This window comes from Martes martes, assembly GCF_963455335.1.
Source record: "Martes martes genome assembly, chromosome: 1".
Classification (NCBI taxonomy): Eukaryota; Metazoa; Chordata; class Mammalia; order Carnivora; family Mustelidae; genus Martes; species Martes martes.
Window position 1 is genome coordinate 59,988,424 of NC_137888.1, and position 20,347 is coordinate 60,008,770.

The 20,347-nt window shown below is 42.9% G+C and overlaps 1 protein-coding gene across 2 annotated transcripts in view; it reads right to left on the minus strand.

The window, feature by feature from the left end:
* DRD3 (dopamine receptor D3) overlaps positions 1 to 18,320 on the minus strand; it is a gene marked incomplete at both ends in the record, with an annotated part of 39,249 nt that extends 20,929 nt beyond the window's left edge. Inside the window, 3 exons of one of the 2 annotated variants that reach the window (XM_080819053.1) lie at positions 1,055 to 1,167; positions 11,527 to 11,831; positions 18,280 to 18,320. In XM_080819053.1, coding sequence (XP_080675179.1) covers positions 1,055 to 1,167; positions 11,527 to 11,796 — 383 coding nt within the window. Of the gene's footprint in view, positions 1 to 1,054; positions 1,168 to 11,526; positions 11,832 to 18,279 lie in introns of those variants that run through there. The other variant, XM_080819052.1, reaches the window with a different exon arrangement.
* Between the last annotated feature and the right edge of the window lie 2,027 nt (positions 18,321 to 20,347).

Consider the following 20,347-nt stretch of genomic DNA (forward strand, 5'->3'; position numbering starts at 1 on the left):
AATTCCAATGCTGACACTGCTCCATACAAGGGGTGTGTCTTTAGGTCAATTCCTTAATTCCCCTAAGAAGTTGGAAGTGAAGCCAAGAGTAGCGGGTCAGTTGTTGTGAAGATGGAATGAGTGAGTGCATGTCAGAGCCTTAGCACAGTGGGGTAAGTTCTCAATGACTGGCAGACCTTGTTTGGGCTCCCCTGTTCAAGCTAAGGAGGGGGTGGATGGCGCTGCTGGGAGAAAAAGGGTGGAGGAGAGAGAAAAGGTGGACAGTAGGAAAAGTGAAGACGAGAAGTGCCCAGGGCCAGGGCACCCTGTTCTTCGGGAAGGAAAGCGATGCCACTTGGGTGGGATGTCCCCGCATTCGAGTCACAATCACAGAGATCCACTCACTCCAGGAACCGAAAAGCAATTCTAAAGAGACATCATTGTTTACTTGTTTGCCTTAAACTCTATGAAGGAAATAAACAAACAAACAAGCAAACAAACAAACAAATCACAGCCATACTTCCCAAAATGCCCTTCTCCCCATCCACGTCTCTCCTCTCCCCCTTCCCTGCAGGTCTTCCCACGTTTTTCTCTTTCCTCTCCTGCTTCCTCTTTTCCCTCCCTTCTTCCCCCACGTCACCAAAAACAAAACAAAAAACACCCCCCCACACAAAAAATAATAACAGGAAATTTTCCTCCCAACTCTCGTCAGCTTCCCGTCTGTCCTTGACCCCGTCCCCCTTTACTCCCAATTAAGAATCACCAAGGCCCCCAAAAGATGGTGAAAAGGTAAAGCCAGAATCCTCTCTGGCTCTGGGAGGACGGAGAGGTTAGGAAAGCTTATGGGATGATTGTTTTTCTCCTGTCACTGGAGTTTCTTCTCTTCTGCAGATCATAGTTTAAAAGAAAAAGAGGGAGAAGAAGATGTCCTGGTGGCTAAGTTCCACTTGGCAGGGACCCCAGTGCCCTCAAACGCAAAGTCCAGGTGCCCCAAACAGCAGGAGCGGCTTCCCCAGGCTGGTGTCCCACGCCACCTGGCAGCCGAGACCTGCCCGCAGGGAAATCCCAGCCCTACCTGTCGATGCTGATGGCGCAGAGGTTCAGGATGCTGGCCGTACACATCATAACATCCAGGGTGACAAATACATCACAGCAAACGCGGCTGAAGTTCCAGACTCCACCTGTCACCTGAGCGGCAGAGACAAGGCGGTCAGTGTCCCCTGTGACCCAGTCATCTCGGCTGCCTTCCGGAGACTCCCCTGTACCTGCGGACCTGCCCTCCCTGTGCTGGGCACTGTTGTTGCCAAGAGCAGGCAGAGGCCGAGGGAGTGCCGGGCGGCCCAAGATGGTCACCCAAGAAAGGACAAATACACAGAATGCGAGAACATTAGAGCTGGAATTCGTCCAGTGTTTCTCAAAGTGTGGCCCACAGTGGGGTGCTCAGTAACGACACACGTTTCTGAACGCTTTTCCCTAGGCCAACTGAGTCAGAATCTCTGAATCAAGAGCTGATGAATTTTCATTTTTAAATAACTTCCCCCATTCCCTCCCCACCCCTGTGTCCCGGCCCGAACACCCATTCACCAGCGTTTGAGAATTACCTATCAAGTTCAACCTCAGGAGTAGACTAAAGCTCATCCCGGTTAAACGATGGGCCCATAGACGTCCAGCAGGTAGTGAAAGAGCCTGGGTGAGAGCCGGATGTGTGCCCTGTGCCCAGTCCACCTTTCTGAAGCCCTCCGCACAGTGGTGCGCCTACCCTAGACCCGGAGAATACGCCGAGGACACGTTTTCCACAAAACTTACCTCTAAAATGAAAATCTATCTGGCTTCTGTTTTAAAGCTGGGACGCATTCTGGAATGGTATCTGTAAGAGCCTATGTGAAATCAGTCTGTGCCAGCATGCCCAGCTTGAACACCCCGGCTTCAGAGCCCAGGAGGTGGGCGGAAAGGTGGGCGCAGGGCATTGGAAAGGGGTGCAGGTCCTCTCTTCCACTCACAGCACCACGGAGGACAGTCCTGACCTCACACATTTACACGTGGGTTCCAGGCTCTGAATCTTCTTCTCGCTAATGCTTACCAAGAGTCAGGAATTGAAGCAATTTAATTTAGATTGTAGCACATTTCTGTTTTGTTTTCATTTTTTCTTTTTACATAACCTAATCAAACCGGAGAGTTGTGTCAGGGAGACTGTCGCTTTCAGAGTGTCCGTAAAGTCCATCTGTGAGCCCCGAGGCTTTTTGGGGCACCTGCCAGCTTCCTGTCCGTGGGGACTGTGGTTCTCCAGGAGAAACCCCTGAGGCTTGGTGCCCTGGCTGCAGCTGGGGGCGTGTGACATCCCCGCTGGGCAGGCCCGGTGGCTGGTGAAAGGGAAGGGGAGTGAAAATGGGTCCAGGAACCTCTACAGTGGCTTCTCGAGGGAAGATGGGAGAGTGCGTAAAGGTGGAGCTGTTGCTCTGGTTGGTTTTTGTCACCCCAGATTCTTGTTGCCCGGAGGGGTCCCCTTCCCGTTTGTTCCTGATTTATCCCACTAAACGGAGGTTTGGAAACCCTCTCTCCCCGAACCACTTCTTTCCCCTTCGATTTCTTTCTTTCCAGCATCCCATTTTACCCCTGTATTTGGTCATCTCCAGACTCTATTTTGAGAAACCCTGACTGAAGATATTTTGTCTAAAAGCAACGATGCCAAGTTCAAACTAGTGAAGGAGAACAAAACCCCTTGTTTTTGTTCGTTAGGTTGTGGATTTGCTTTCTTTCAGTTCAGCCATTTGGCTTTATAGAAATAAAGCCTAATATGCACTAATAGGAATTCTGAGAATGAGAAACTCATGAAAAGGGGGCTGTATGGTCATAATAGCTGATTTACGGGAGCCAGGAGAATAAGGGATGTTTTTCTCAGTCTATAGGATGCTTGTATGCTGCAAAAGCTTCTTGCAGAAGCTTTGAATTTTGTGTATTAAATCTCATTTTAACATATGTCTCCCATGCAATATATGTGTTAAATTGGGTAAAGCCCACTTTTTGTTTTGTAAAGTTGTGAATGCCTGTTTGTGTCTGTGAGCTGGGGTGCAATTTAGGTGAGAGAGGATAGTTACAACAGCAAACTCCAGGGTGTGCTGGGTGTTTCTTCTTTCGTTCATTCATTCATTCATTCATTCAGCAAGTAGTTGTGAAGCCACTAATACTTGTTCATAGAAGGAGCATTTGTTATGTGTTTTAACAGGTTTTAAAAATGTGTTTTGGGGGTCTAGTTCGGGTGGCTCATTTGGTTAAGCGTTTGCCTTCGGCTCAGATCATGATCCCAGAGTCCTGGGATAGAGCCCCACTCCCGGGCTCCGTGCTCAGCGGGGAGCCTGCTTCCCCCTCTGCCTGCTGCTCCCCCTGCTTGTGCACACACTCGCTCTCTCACTCTTGTTCTACTTCAGATAAATAAATAAAATCTTTAAAAAAAAAGTACTTCCGGCCCTGTCCTTGAAGAACTTATGTGATAACTGAGGAGCAAGGTATTCTTAAATAAAACAATCAGAGATCAGCATAAGGGTCTAACGCTGTGAATACAATCTCATGTTTATTGAGAACTTACCTTACGTGGGTCGCTGGCCCACGTGACCTATTTCAAGAATTTCTACAGCTTTGAAATTTTAGATTCTGAAAACTGAATTTGTTTTTTTTATTATTTTTAAAAAATATTTTATTTATTTATTTGACAGACCGAGATCACAGGTAGGCAGAGAGAGAGAGAGAGGAAGGGAAGCAGGCTCCCTGCTGAGCAGAGAGCCCGATGCGGGGCTCTATCCCAGGACTCTGGGATCATGACCCAAGCTGAAGGCAGAGGCTTTAACCCACTGAGCCACCCAGGCGCCCCCTGAATTTGTTTTTTACTGTATGGGCTCATAAAGCTTTTTGGGGACAAATTATACACTTATCTGATAGGAAAGTAAATGACTGTTAGTTAATTCTGTGAGAGCAGGGACTTTGACTTGTTTGCTGCCACATCCCTGGCTCCTAGAGCAGGACCTACGATGCAAATATATTCTGGAAGAGTGAATGGTCTCTGACAAAATCTGTATGAATACTGATAGTTAACATTTATTGAATGCTTACTAAACCTTGATGTTCTGTGAAGTACTTGACACACATGGCTTCTATTGGTGCTTATCATCCTATGAGAGATGGCTACTGTTTTCACAGCAGAGAAAGGGACAAAAACTGGGAGAGGGTCAGCACCCCACCTGGGGTGGCAGAGCAAGCAGAGGCAGGCAGTTCATGGGAATGTAGGTCACAACCTTCCCTGTTCTAGGGGAGTGTCAGGTCAGGAGGGGGCAGGTGCCAGAAAAGGACGGGAGTGGGCTGACACAAGGGGAAGGGAGAAAACCATATGCTCATCATGGATTTTTGTGTGACAAATGGCATCACCTCCCTTCTTGGAAACGGGCACCCTCTTTTCGATCGCCTCTATCACAGGGTTCCAAAAATAGTGCAAAAGACAGGGATGGCTGCTGGCCTTGGGGTCTAGTGAAAGCTCACACTGGGCAGGATTTTTGCTCCCTTGCTTTTTAAGTCCCTCATGGCCAAAGCCTTTCAAGCTGTGCCCTGACTTCTCTTGTGCACCCCACCCCCCACCGATTCTGGCTGGCCTCTTCTCCTGTCTCTAATTCTGCCTTCAAAATCCCCATTCTCCTTGATCTCAGCTAAGTGTGAAAAAGAAAACACGCTGATCAGTGGATTGAAGTAATTCCCACTAAGGTGCTGTCACTTAGGGTTCCCTGGGGCTTACTCCTTAAAATAAGTCTTTAACTGGTGGATGTGCAGTGGAAATACTTACTTACTTTATTTATTTTTTTACTGGAGTTCTCCACATCAAGTAAATAAGAGTAGGCAATCAGTAGAGCTGCGAAGGGCCATGACCATACCTCACAATTGTCTCACAGCAACCCGATGAGGGAAATAGTGTTTCTAATTTATCAGTACAGAAATGGAGACTGAGAATGGTTGTGTGATTTGCCCAGGGGTGTGTAGCTGGCAAAAGAAGCTGGAATTTCAAACCCTTAATATTAACGATTACTCCATCCACGTCAGTATCTTGCCGTGCCCCTGCTGGGAAGCACAGAGGTCCACTCAATCCTACCATCGTAGGAGGGATGAGAGCTGGCACTGGCCCATCCCTCTACCACACAGCCCATATTTATTGAGGGCCTGGTACTTTGCCTGGGGGAGTATACTGAGATAAGTGAAACCTGTTTTTGAACCCCAGGGCTTCAGCATATAGTTTGAGCACATAAGGGGGACACATATATGAGTGGGTGTGGGTGAACTGAGAGGGCCCAGGAGGGAGAAACCAAGAAAATAACTATGATACAATGGGAAACGTGCTGATGGTGAGGTAAGGACAAAGTGTGTGGGGAACATAAAAGGGAAAGGGAGCTTTGAAATTAAGGCAAAAAAAAAAAAAAAAGCAAAAACAAAATCTGATGGATTTAAGCCTCTTTGGAGACATGATTCTACCTTTCTCCTAAATTCTAATGAATAACTCACTACAGAATTCTGCACAGCCAGGTGGTGTTACTCTCACTTGCTAATGAATATAACTAACTCCCTTTGGCAATGCAGAAGGTGGGAGTAAGCAAGAAAGTGTCTTCAGGTACTGAAGTTGGCTATTGATTTCCAACCGACACAGCCTAAGGCAGCATTTCCCAAATTTACTGATTATAAGGCAGCATTTCCCAAATCACCTGAGGCTCTTGTTAAACAAAATGATTCTCAGGCCCCACTCAGAATAATAAGTCCCTCCAGTGATTCTTCTACTGCCTGGGAGGTTGGGGAAACCCAGGTCTGGGGATTTGGGGGTGGAAGTAGGGGGCATGACATTGTCTTCAGAAATCGTCATCCCTAAAAGCAGGCCTCCTTGCCCATTCTGTGTCCCACGGATCCCTTTGTTCTCATGGTTCCCTTCTCAGAAGAATATTTGTAAGTATATACAGTAAAATACACTAGATCACAAGGAATACCAATTATATTGAAATATAGTTACCAAAGTATTTTAATATATGTGCTTCTTTAATAATGCACTAAATAACAAAGCCTAGCGACAGGTCCAAAATTTCTATAATTTCAAAGTACTTGTGAGTGTAAATGGTATTTCAAGGTGTCCACGACAACTGTAATGTGATTTGAAAATAGAAATATCTGTGATTTCTATTGGGGACAGTAAGGATTTCTTCTGCTGTGGGTTGATGCCTACCTTCATATTTGAAGAAAATGCTAAGTTTCAGTGTAGTGAAAATAAAGAAGTAATTTTATTTACATCCAAGTTGATGGACTCGCCTGATTAAGAATTCCTGCTCTGAGGGATGGGACTTTTAGTTGTTTGGGGAGATGTCCAAGGCACAAAAATGAAATTACTTCTCTAACCTCTTCATTCCATTTTTGTTTGCCACATTTGGAATCTTTCTGGGGTACAGGGGGATTGCGGTGAGGCAAGATAGGGGATCCAATGATCTGAATCCCAATTTCCTCATCTGTGAAATGGGGGACAGTTTACAAATTAGTGGCTCTTAAATGTTAATTTGTAGCAGGTGGCCAGCTGCTTGCATGAATTACCTAGGATAGGAGTTGGGGGGGGGGGCTGGTATGATTACCATAGACTTCCAGGGCCATCCCTGGAAATTCTGGTTTGGTGGACCTGGGGTAGACCCAGTAGTTTGTATTTTGAACAAGCAGTTCTCCGTAATAAAGATTTAGCTCAGAAATGCTCAAAGTTTAGATGCATAAGAGTCATGGAGGAACCCATTGAAAATGCAGACTCTTCCTTATTTTTACAATGTCATTACAAGGGTCAAATGTTCCTCTCCCCAAAAACAGTGTTGCTCTTTCCTGTCATCACTATCTGACCTTGATCACTGTCTGTGGTGGGTTTCCCTGCCTCAATGCTACCCCCTGCTCTTTTTTGCTTGGTGTACATTACTCAGTTCTCACATCTTTTTTTTCCTGTCCACACTGGGACCCAAGTAGTCTGAGTTTAGTATTCTAAAGGTTCCTCTGGCTGCTTACGTTGCCTTTCTGCCCTGATATAAGTGCATTAAACATCACAAAGGATGCTTAACCGAGTGGAACAAAATGGGATGTTTGTGCTTGGAGAGAGAGCTCCACACAGACTGCAGCTTCTAAAGCAGGAAATTAAAAACTTGAGAGGGAATCAGAGATAGAACTATTTGTTGTGGCACAGAAAAGAGTTTTTGAGCAAGTGCTGCAAACTGAATTAAAGAGACAGCCAGGACCGGCCCGCTGAAATAGAACCTACTCTGAGATCAGCTGCATGATTTCTATCCTAAACTTCTCTGCTAGGCCCGAGGACAAAGAAAACTGAAGAAGGTCAATGACTAACCCCTGCTAGTCCCCCTGCCCAAGCCAGGCTCCTGTGTGCCTTTAACGATGAGGATGGTACCATGAAAGCCACTGTGTTGTGTCTGTGCTGCCGTCCTCTGCCTTCATTCCAATAGTCCTTGGAGTCCACTGGGAAACCATGAAATTCCTGAGCAAGTCTTTGGTGTGCACCATGGAAGGAACATATCATCTCTGCTGAACCAACTCTTTCATCCAGTGATTAGTTCAGAGAAAATCATGTGCCAGAAGCCAATCCAATCAAGTACATCTTAACATTTCTAGTAGAAATTCTGGGACACAGATTTTCTATCTTGGTGTGAATGGTGGGGTGGACACATGTGAGGCCTATAGGTTAGACTATGCTGTGGGTAAGGCCAATTCCTAGAAGAGAGTTAAGAGAATTGTGGAGAAATGGAGCTGGAGGCTGGTTCCAACTGTGCCTGCAGCCCACCCTACCACAGGACTTTGAAAGTTCTTGGTGTGAAAGAAAAATGCATTCTGTTTGTTGCTTAAGTCGATTGGAATTCAGTTTTCTTTTACTTACTACTAAAATTGTCTTAACTGAGATATTTATAGTTCACACCTTTTAGTTATCAAAGTATTTTCTCAACTGATGACAGCTGAGCCTGACATCAAGCCCATGAGAAAGGAAAAGTATACTTGTCACCTCCATTTTATTCCTTTGATTCCAAGTCTTCTGACTTCCAGTTCTGAGTCTTTCTCATAGCATAACTCTGTGCAGGAGTGACATTCATCCCAGTGAATTCCAGAAACACAGTGCTCTGTGACATTTTGTTTGCTCATCTCACAGTGATTCTTCCTCATACCACATCCTCTTTTTAAATAAAACCCACGTTTTCACTTTCTTTTCTCTCCTCCCATGTATCCTTCCCTTATGATCCAGTTTTGGATAATTAAACTTAAATGAAGTCCCTTAGGAGAAACTTTGAGGCATTCCAGGGAAAGGGCTTTCTCTTTCCCTCTCTTTCTTTCCCTGCTGTCCCCACCTATCCAATTTTTTAACATGGCCATGATGCTGAGGGCCATGGCAGCCATCCTGCGAGCAGCATGAAGAAGTAAGCCAGCTTGTCAAGGATGGAAGAGATTGGTCCTTGATGACACCATAGGGCAGCTGAATTGACACCCAAAATCCCCTTCCTCCAGAATTCTTGTCATGTGAGAAAAGTAACTCCTCTTTGTTTAAGCCACAGTGAGTAAGGTTTCCCAATATTTACAGCATACACACTGGTGCCTGGCAAAATTAGGCCATTTTCCTTCAAAGGAAGGAATCTGGCCAGTATGAGCCAATATTTCCTTCAAAGAAGATAGATGTATCCAAATCAAAGCACAGGAAGCTGTGAATTTGGCAGCTAATTTGGCCACTACATTGTGTTCCTCTCATTTCTGTGCTGTCCTCTTGGACAAACATTTTGTGCTTGTCCTCAAGCCTACAACAGTCTCTGTACTGTGGTCAACACTGCATCCTTTCCTCTTTCCAAGGGAGCCCTTAGGTATAATCATGTAATTACTAGACCAGTTACTCAAACTGTACCACAATTAGGACAAGTTAGTATGATTAATGCTTTGCTCTTCTCTGAGATGCATGGACTTACATATTCGCAGTCCTTTTAAGGGCCCAAGGTACTCTTTTCTCTCATTGAGGTACCTGTCTGCTTCTGAGGTCCACAGAAATCAGGCAGGTATTTAAGATGAAGAAAATTATATACTGTGGTGGGTTAGGGAGACCTGGTCCTTTGGAATAGAACCTTCTAATATCTTAACTGGTTGTCTGTTAATTATGGCTGCTTTAAGTCATGATCTTTTGTTGAGAGAGACCCTTAGAGGACTGTTGGTGAAAGTGGTACTGAAATATTAAGTTGCATTGACAAGAGCTTTAAAGCAAGTAGGGAAGACCACAAAGAAGTCCAAAGCCCATTTCCCAGTGGAGAGATGTCTCCCAAATCTTCTTTATATGATTGCAGACTTGTTTGACCATGCTCTTGATTGCTGAAGACTTGCACCAAATAACCTGTTGGACAGAATGTGTACTGATTTTTATGAGAGGGAGCCAAGGGGAGAGCTCATAGATCCAACCTGCAGAGAGTCCAGTAAGCCTTTGGCAAGATTTCATGCCGGCTCTCTGTGGGATCGGTTGCTCTTCTATGCTCAGCAGAAGGGGGACGTCATCAGTTTTGGCAGGTGTGGCTGACAAGGGATGCCATGTGTGTCTAGCATGGAAAAATCACAATGTCAATATCCTACACCAGTATCTACAGAGATTTTCCAAAATGGTCTATCCAGAGTCTTGGAAGCAACCCCAAATGGACAGTCGAAGAGGGATCTTGGGGGGCTCTGTTATAGATACCAGAAGACTGGCTTTATTTCAGAGGCAATTAATTTAATATATTTATTAAAGTGAAGGTCCTCATCCTGTATTTCTTTCTGACATGCAGGCTTCTGAAAGACCTAAGAATGCTTGTAATGTATAGGGGTGGACAGAAATACTTTGAGGTATGGGATGGTGATATTATGAATCATTAACTAATCCATTCTGGTTGGTATCACTTTAAATCTGCCTACTCTTGAGCAGAAATCTCACATGTGTCTAACTTCTTTTCAGTCTCATTATTATTGAATGTAAAAAAAAAAAATAAAGAGCTCATTGAAACAATAGATACGGCTGCAGATGGTATAAGCAGGAATTGCCCATCTAATGCATACATTACAGAAAAGACTCATTTAATCATTCATACAACAAATATTTATTTAGCACATATTATGTGCCAGGTTGTGTGTTTGGACTACAGGGGGGAAAAAAAAAAGAACAAAGACATAGCTTCTGACTTCAAGGTTGTCTCAGTCAGTTTGAGTTGATGGAAAAGTCAAGATAATTACAAGATCTTTTGCCATGAGGATTATCTTCATTGGGAAAAATTAATGTTTGGTTTTTTTCCCCTCCAACTCTTCCCTTAGCCTTTACATCTATCCCAATCAGCCTAGATGTTTTTCTGCTTTTCCTTTCATTTTCTATTTTCTTGGTTTCTTTCCTTTATGTTTCCCCTTTGAGATCATAAGTCTAATTTTAGTTCCCAGTCATTCTTTAATAGGGATACCAGCCTAGGCAGTCTATGTTTGAGGTTTTTGCTCTCCTGTGATATGTCATACTTAATTAACTGTCACCTTCACTATTAATATTAACTGAGATATTAATTTGATGAATTTTAATTTCTCTTAATCATAGCATCATTTTGATCCTTCATTGGATACCTCTTTAAAATGATACATGATACACAGTGCAGGAGAGACATATTAATAGTACATTAAAGTGTTTTTAAAAAGCTCTTTAGTAATTGCATGTTTTCCTGGTAAGACTATCTGTTTCTTGAACAGGTGTAGGCACCCTGATTCCTTTGTTAGCAAATGGATGTTTTGTCTTGATCACCTCCTGACTCTGTTTTGCACTCTCAAATGAAAATACTTTCAAATTTAAGAAATGTTTCTCTCCAGAAGAATTCTCCAGGGTCTGCTGCATTATCTGACTGGCGAGGGCTCTGTACTATTAATGGAGGCATCAAAAATATAAATGTGAAGGTTTGGTCTGTTTGGTAGCAGAGTCTGTAGAGAGCTGGTACCCAGGAGGAAAGAACTGAGTGCAAGGGTAACTAAACTATCAAAAGAAGTCTAATCTATTTGCAGACTGTTTTTTTCTCTTTTCCACTTAGTCATTAATTTTTTTTTCTATTATTCCTTCTGCATCTCCCTCCCCCCTCACTGTTGTCCTGCATCCTTCCAGCACACCTCCACCCCTCTGTATACATTAAAACACTGATGAAGCTGCCCACGGACTGCCTCCCTTAACCCTCCATATCTTTGAGACGTGATTGGCACAGGGATTAAACCTGATGCATTTTTAGGATGTGTTGCATCACTCAAGTCCAGTCACCTGGGTGCTGGAGACCCAGGAACACAATCATTCCTGGCTCCTTGGTTCTGATGTGGGCAAGTCATGTAGGATAATGGGATAAAGGGAGAGTGACAGGACCTCTCCTTCCTTCTTAGTCTCAGGATCGTGGCAGGGAATATTTTGAGCCCAGAGGCCAGGAACGCAGGGAAGACAAAGACAAGGACGGTCACACAGGCAGCCCACAGGTGGGGCTCACTCACCTCCAAGTACACCACCCAGGGCATCACCAAGGTGGCCACCAGCAGGTCAGCCACGGCCAAGCTCACCACCAGGTAGTTGGTGGTGGTCTGCAAAGCCCGTTCCTTCAGCACTGCCACACACACCAGACCGTTGCCGAAGATGATGGCCAGGATCAGCGCGCAGTAGGAGAGTGCGTAGTAGGTGTGCGGGCGGGCCCTGCTGGCCCCTGTGGAGTTCTCTGCCCCACAGGTGGAGTTGATCTGGCTGCTCAACTGGCTCAGAGGCGCCATAGCTCGGAGGGAGAATAGTGACCCCTGTGGGTTTCCTAGGAGGAGACAGAAAACAATGTTGGCAAAACTGGACTCCTTGGAGCTTGGCTGCTTGGGTGCATTTTTATGGATTGCTTCAACAAATATTTATCGAGCACTTCCTATATCTTGGTACTGTTCTAAGCACTGGAAATACAACAATGAACAAAAGGGAAGATATTCCTGCCCTCATGTTGGGGCCCATTGCGGGAGGAGAATACAGTAAGAAATAAGATAAAGGATGTAGTATGGAGGAGAATACAGTAAAGAATGAGTTAAATAAAGGATGTAGTATTTTCGATCATGAGATGCATTTTGGAGAATGATGAATCAGAGGAGGAGGTAAGGAGATGGGGAGGATTACGTATGTATGCATAGGCTATCTGAGGGCAATTTTTTACCAGGATCATCAGGAAGCCCTTGTGAAGAAGATGACACCTGAGTCAAGACCTGGAGTACATGAGGAAGACAACCACGCAGGTATCTGCAGGAGGAGTGGTCCAAGCAGAAGGGCTAGCAGATACAAAGGCAGGACAAGGTGGTGTGTGGAAGGCAGTAGGCAGTCCAAAGGGGCTGGAGCCCAGTGAGGCAGGTACAGAGTGGAAGGGTGTGAGATGAAGAGGCTGTGCAGGGCACTGAAAGAGCTGTGCTTGGACTCTGAATGAGATGTAGAGCTGTTGCGGGATCAGAATCCCAGCTCTGCCACTTCCTACTGCTGGACCTTGGGCACGTTACTGCACCTCTCCTCTCTGAGCTTCATTTTCCTCCTCTGCAAAGTGGAGGAAACAATGGAATCCATCCCATAGGGTTTTTGTGAGGATTAATTGAGCTATTAAATATGTAAAGCATTGAAAGCTATGATACCGAGAAAGCTATGTAAGTGTGAGCTCTTTTTCTCATACTGGACTGTTTCTTTTAGCTTCCCATCCCCCTTTCCTTGTTTTCTCTCCTCCCTCTTCTCTTGCCCATCTGCCTTTTTCCCTGCCTCCCTCTGTCTTTTCCTTTAGTTTCTCATCTCTCTCTTGCATCTTGCTTGGGGCGTGGTGGGTGTGGGATGCCGGCTTGTGGGAGAAGAGCTCAAGAGTAATGGAGTATAGAGACAGTGTAGTGGTTTTTATACTTAGGGAAAAATTCACGTGTGGAATTTTGTTTGAAACTTCCTAATTTTGAAAGACTGGTTGCCACTTTTAAACAATTAAAAAAAAATGTTTAAACTCTATGAAGTCCCTTTTCACCCCCCACACACAAAATCTTACATCCATGGGCCAATGGCCCATAAGCATAAATTTTCAGCTTCTGAGCTCTCACTTTTCAAATGGGGAAATTAAGACCCAGAGAGATTAGTAACATGTTTTAAGTCATAAAACTTATTAGTGGCAGAACTAGCATGCAGGCCTCTGATTCTTCCAAAACTCTCCTTTGGCATCTGCAAGCTGTAACAACCGTCATGTCACCATCCCACTGGGAAGAATGAATCCTCGAACTGTGGGGACTTTGGTCTTAGGGTGGGAAAGGCATCAGAGCCCCTCAGCTGCTCCTGTGACACCAGCCTCTTGGGGCCAGCCCTGAAGAAGGGACTCTCGGCTCTCACAGCCAGATTTTTGTGTGTCAGGGAGAAGTGGGGGTGGGGAGGGAAGGTGACAAAAATCACGGTGTCTTGTAGAAAAATATGGAAATGCCTGTGCATTAAAGCCTTGTGTGCTGGAAGAGAGACTCCTGCCGTGGGATCTGTGCTTTAGACGGTCCCACTTTGGACCGCCTCTGTCATATCCTCCCTATGGGATGAGGTCATGCCCTCCCACAATGCCAAGAAGCACATCCAACAAGAGTCCACTCTCTCATTCTAAACCACATTCTGGGCACCAAGATCACAGAATTCTTTGCCCAAACTGCATGGAGCCTGTTTCCAAAGCCCTATTCTGGATCTATCAACCTGAGTGTAGGCTGTGTCATGGATATTTGGGACCCCTGAGCTCAAGGGGTGGCTATTTGGGGGAGCTCAGATGACAAGCTTGGGTATAGCCTGAAGTGGGGAGAGAAGAGGATGGAGTCCCTGGGGCAGGATTTGGGGTGGAAGGCAGCTTCTCCTGCCCTCTCACATTTTGTTTTGAACTCTTAAGGACCAGGATTCCTAAATTTAAACCTGGCCTTCCAGATGGTTACAGAGGTATAGTTTTCAAGGCAGGAGTATTAAACATCTTATTCACTGCTTTGTGCGTTATAACTAAAATATTTAGAAATGGAGTATATGCGCCTCCATGGGAACACTTGCTCCAGGCAGAGGTAGAGGCTGGCTGGCTTGGTGGCCAGGCTTTGCTCTCAATCCTGGTTATCTGTAGCTCCCCGTCAATGAGGGAACTGGCCTAATCATGATTGTCATTTTGTGTCTCATTTTGAAATGTTTCATCCTGAAATGTGTAAGTGTGAAAATGAACAAATGATTGTAAGGGGCCGACTTGGAATGAATTCAGAGAATTATTTTAAAAGAAAATTGTTCTTTATCTTGGCACACTGTTTGTACTCAATAAATTTTAAAACATAATAATAGTTTCTGATAATACTTATAATTTTCTCATTATTTGGAAAGGGCAGCTGCTACCCTGGAGATAGGAAAGCTGCTGCCAAGAGCTTTTTGAAAAATACAATGCTTTCTGATTGTTGACAGATATTTCTACCTTTGAGACCAGCTTGGACCCAGAACACCTTTCCTCCTGCAGCTGGACCAGTTGGGAAAACAGTGGCCAGAAATCAGTCTTCCATGGGATCTGTAGTTGGCTACTGATGTCTTAGCCTGATCTCACCTGACAGGTAAGATGGAAGCACAAAACCTTGGGATATTTGTTACCATCTTGGACTTTTTACCCTGTTGAGGTTTGACAGCTACTTAAAAATAGTGCAGCTGAGTGTCAATGGCTAATTAAACAAAAGGAAACCCTCAACTCTGAAAATCAATTGGGAGCCTGATGTTGGAATCATAATTGCATGGATTTCTGATTTATTATTGTTTTTGCATTGTACCATCTCTGATCTTAGGTTCTGTGTAGTAGCAGGTGGGTGTAGCCTTGGTCATCCAGGCAGTTCCTAATGAGTTGATGTGGGAGATGGAAGCAGCAAGTGAGTGAGAGCCTGGATTACTCCCCGCCTCTCAGCTAATTGTTTCAATTCTCTCCCTCCTTAGAGCTTTCTTTCATCTTTTTTTTTTTTTTCCTTTAAACCAGTATTGCTTATATAACACAGAGCTGGGTTGGGATTTTTCCTTTCTTTTTTCCTCTGATAAATATATTACCAGATATCAAACTGGTTTCTGTTAGGGAAAAGCAGGAAGCCTGGAGAATTATTTTAACTTAACCACTCTTTAAGTAATTCATACTGATAGCCTGGTCTCCTCATCAGCAAAATGTGGACATCATACCCACTCCATGGGGGTATTGCGAAGATCAAATAATATTATATATGTCAAGTCTTGGCACTGCTGGCAGCTGGGGCTAGATAATTCTTTTTGGAAGTGGGCATTGCAGGATGTTTAGCAACACTCCCCTTCACCCAGGTTGTGACAACCAAAAATGTCTCCAGACACTGTCATATATCCCTCGTGGGACAAAATTATTCTCTCAATTGAGAATCATGGCTCTAGCATAATGTCTAACACAAACACTTGAAGTACTGTGGCTTTTATTATTAAAGGGGAAGTGGGAATAAGTGAAGGGGTCAAGTAAGCTCCAGTTGCAGAGTGGCTAATGGACTTGGAAATTAAGAGATTACTGGTGACCTCAGCAAAGAGTGTTAGTAGTTAAGAATGGATGAGCAGCGAGAAAATGAAGAAGGCAAGGACTAGAAGATTATGGCTGGTCTTACTCTTTTAAGATTCATTATATATAACACTACTCACAAATTTTAATAAGCCTTTCAACTTCTTACAAAGTATTGATTTATCTTGGTCTTTATAGTTTATTCTAGCATCTCTGAAAGTGAGTGCATAATTTATTTTAAAGAGCAGAGGGACAGAGAGTAGTCAGGCCCCCATCATCTATGACATACATCCTGCTTTACTGATATTCCCTCAGTGCTGAGCTACATTCTGCCTAGAACGTTTGTGGGGTGTCTCCTTGGCACTTGGTTGCATACAGGCGTGTTAGGAAGATACTCATTAAGGTTTACCAGGTCTTAATCATTTGTTCCCTTTCCTTAAGAATACTGAATTGGGCAAAATCCAAAAACAATAGAAACAAAAACACTTGAGTTCTCAATTTCCTTCTGAAGACAGTAGTCACCATCTCTTCTGTTTACTACCGTGTAGTGGGTACCTGGACTTTATCTCATTTTAATATTTATAGTAGCCCTGAAGGTGGATATTGATATCTCCTTTTTATAGACTAAAAAGCTGAGTCTAAATTTTCTTAAGAATATATCATATGTAGGGAGCTGTATTGAGCCTAGCTTTGATCTTGGGTCTCCTTAAATATCAAACTCACAACTTATTTAATGTGTCTGTGGACATTGACGTATGAAGACATTTCCAGTTAGAGCTGGTTTTTCCTAAACTCAGAACACAACACCTTAAAAGCAGGGTTCTGTGACCAGATCTTCACTTGCATCAGATCCCTGCCTTCTGCCCTCAGTTACATCCTGACCTCTAGTCTGCAAAGCTTTTCTGGTTCTGGGCTTCAGTGCAGACTTTCTATATTGGCTGAAAAAGTTAATAATTATAGCTAAAATTTATAATCATTATCATAGTTAAGCCTTGCAGCAACCTGATAGAGAAAGTAGGTGCTATTATTACCCCCATTTTGCAGGTGAAGAAAGTAGGTAATAGAAAGGTTAATTATCTTGCTGGGGTCATACAACAATAAATGATGGAGCTCATTCAACTCTATCTGTTTCTAGACCTTACATTTTTAACTATCCCACTATTGGGGTGAGGGAGACAAACTTGAAATGGAGACACATTTTAAAACCTTGCTTTTTCAGAGCACCTGACCAAGCCCTGTGAGAAGTCAAAGCAGGTGCACACTGCACATAGAAACAGTGGGAGTTACATTGTCATTATTATTAGAGGCAGTCTTTAGCATTTCTATGGCACTTTATTCTTGAAAATTGCTGTCTAGTTTACTTGCCTAATGAAGATTCACAAGTGCATTAAAATACTTATATATTTGGGCATATTTACATTGTTGGCAAGTGCGCCGAGAAAAACCATAGCTGGTAGCCAAGGTTATATACATTTTAGTCTCTAATTAAACCTGCTCCATTAGGCAGAGAATTCCCACCTTCCCTAACAACTTTGAATCACCAACCATTTTATCATTTTAATCAGAGATAAAATGGAAAGTCAATGGATCAGTCAATCAATAAGCAAACATTAATCAATGGCAAACCTCGGTGCATTAGATATTGAATTTAATAATGAGTAAGATCTATTTTGTATTTGCTTTAATTCATAATCCATAATAAGCAGGCTTCTGTATAGATGCTTTAATATCAAGCATTCATTTGGATACTGTCAGTATTTTCCTTGCTTGACACCCCTGCTCACTGCTAGCCATGCAGACCTTTGAAAATGTTCAACTAAAAATAAACAAGTGTCTGAGCAAGATTTTTTCATATCATATTTGCTTCTCTTTGGCTCCAAGAGATCCAATGGTGTGTCAAGCAGCAATTCTTCACGCATACCTAAGGACAGACATCTTACTGACCTTTTAGTATCAGTAAGAAAAGGGCTTCCTCTATAAAGTACAAAGAGACATGCAGAATGAGTGTAAAATCCAAGTCCCACTCTGCTATTGCTGCTTTATTATTTGTGCATGCATTTTGATAGTATTCGATTAAACTAAATGCATGAACTGGAACAAATACCTAATTGCAACAACTTCCGTTGACCCAATAAGCTACAATAAATAATGAAAGTCCAACAATTAAAAAACAATATCCTCAAAATCATATGCTATCATTAAAGAAAATATACACAATCATCATCTCAAGTACTGCATATCTCTGTTGGGAATAATTGGATTCTGACTTGGAAACAGCCTGACTTTAAATAGACCATTGAAAACAGTGCCTCTCCAAACCCTCAGCCCTGGATTACCAGGATGCTAAATTGGGGAGTTTAAAATAACAGACCCTTATAATTAAGTAAGACCCTTAAGGGGAATACAATCAACTTCCATACAAATCCCAGGGATAGTAATACCTTTTTATTTTCCATCTTTTAATTCTGCCTTGATAGAGCTTCTAGAGCCCATGAGGATCTAATTTTGGGGGAAAAAGAGAAAGAGAACAGGTTTCTATTGTCAAAAATGAGGGAAAAAATGAAAACAGCTTCTTTAGGGTTTCAGGTTTTTAAATAAGAGAGGGTGCAGAGTTTTAATGCGTATTCGTAGAGAACCACAGAACCCCAAGCTGGTTAAATAACCTTCCAGGAAAATGCTGTGCATTAAATTAGAAACAAAAAGAAAAATTACTTACCCTGAAAATTTCTTCTGATTTCTGGAGACTGTGGAGTTTAGCACCTCAGTGGCTGCCTTCACTTACTGACAGCAGACATGCCCAAGCAAAGCAAACTTTGCCTTTCCAAGGACACCGAAACTGTGGAAATGAACAGAAAGAAAATCACCCATTTTTGCCTCTAAGGTGAAATCACTTGTGGGCTGCTCTTACAGCTTTCCTATTAGACCTTCCTGCATGCTTCATAGCTGCTTTCAAATCCATGCGTTTCCTCTAGAGGATTTGGGAGGGACCCTCAACTGATCTGTGCTGGGGTTAGCCCTTCAGAGGCTCTGTCCTTGGTGCTGAAAGCGAGGTGTAGCAGGCAGAAGCAGGATCTGTTTTCTATCTGTCTCTCCTCTTTTCCCTCTGAGCCTCTATCTGCTGCGTGCTATGTTTTTTTAGTACATGTGTGTTTCCCCCTCAGTGCTCTTTTTATCCGTTATTCTACTGTCTTTCCTTCTATGCTTTAATTTCTCTTGAATAACTCTAACCTTCCTCAGCTTAATTGCTGGGGCAGCTTTTGGTGGATGTAAAGATGATCTCTACAGAAGAAGCAACAGATCAACAAATTGATACCACAAGTGGTTAATAAAAATCTGTAGAATTTAAAACACAATTGACAGAATAATTGAACTTGGAGGTGTAAGCCTGTCTGGGAAAAGAAGGTTAAAGGAAATATATTACAGTGGAAGCAAAACTGAGGCGTGGAATATAACTGGTGATAAAAAGATGAGATAAGCTTAATACGGTGAGAAATGTTAAATATTTGTTTAACAGCACTCCTTGCATTCAGAGAATTCTACAAAAACATTTGCCGATTCGTTCTCACTGCTCTTCTGAGGTATATGTGAGTAAGCTTTCTTAACTCAACTTTAGAACTAGCTAAAGTGGGATGCAGTTAAGGGCAATGCCAGTAAGTCTCTGAAGCAGCACTAGAACTCAATCTTACCATGGTCACCTATTCATATAACATCTTACCATGGAATCTTAACTATTCCTTGTTCTCTTGTTTTTGAGCTCTTCTTCTTTTAGATAGGGTGGCAAGTCTTTCACTCCTTTCTCTGCCAACAGTGGATGTGCTTGGCAGCTGCAGCGCAGTCATGGGGAGTCTGGTCCGAGTCTGACTATGATGGAGACCTCTGCTGGTTGAGAAAGAAGCAGCAGTAGCAACAAGGTTTAAATATGGCTATTCCTAACAACCACATTAATTGAGCATATACTATTAATCAGTCATTTTGATTCACTCTCTCTTTTCATCTTTTCAACAACCCTAAAAGGTAGGTATTATTTTTATGTCCCTAATTTACAGATAGGAAAACTGAGGCTTAGAGAGGTTAAAATAATTTCTGAAGGTCACACAGCTAACAAATAGTGGAGCCTGGATTTGGATCCAGACATCTTAATTCCGGAGCATGTTCTCTTAACCACTGTGCTATAATTCTTCAAAAGGTGAAAATTTTAGATTTCCCAGGAGACTGACAATATGTCATAGAGAATAATAATTATAATGACAACGATGATGATATCAATCATACAATATTTGTATGGTGACTAATAATTTATAAAGCATTTTCTCATTCATGTTCTTGTCTGCATCTTACATAAATCCTCATGAAACCTGTTTTTACAGAGGCTGTTATGGATTGAATTGTATCCCTCACCCTCCATTCCCCCCAAATTCATATACTAAAATCCTTAACTTCCAAATATGACTATATTTAGAGATAAAATCTTAAAAGAAGTGACTAAGTTAAAATGGTGTCCTTAATCCAATCTGACTGGTGTCTTTATAAGAAGTCAAAGAGATATCAGGGAGTTACACACAGAGAAAAAGCCACATGAGAAGGCAGCCATCTATAAGCCAAGGAAAGAGGCCTCAGAAGAAACCAAACCTGCTGATGTGTTGAACTAGAATTTCTAGCCTCCAGAACTGTGAAAAAATTAATTTATGTTGTTTAAGCTACCCAGTACGTGGTATTTTGTTATGTCATCCCTAGGAAACTAATACAGAGGCTTAGAAAGAGTAGAACCCATATCAAAGGTTGCT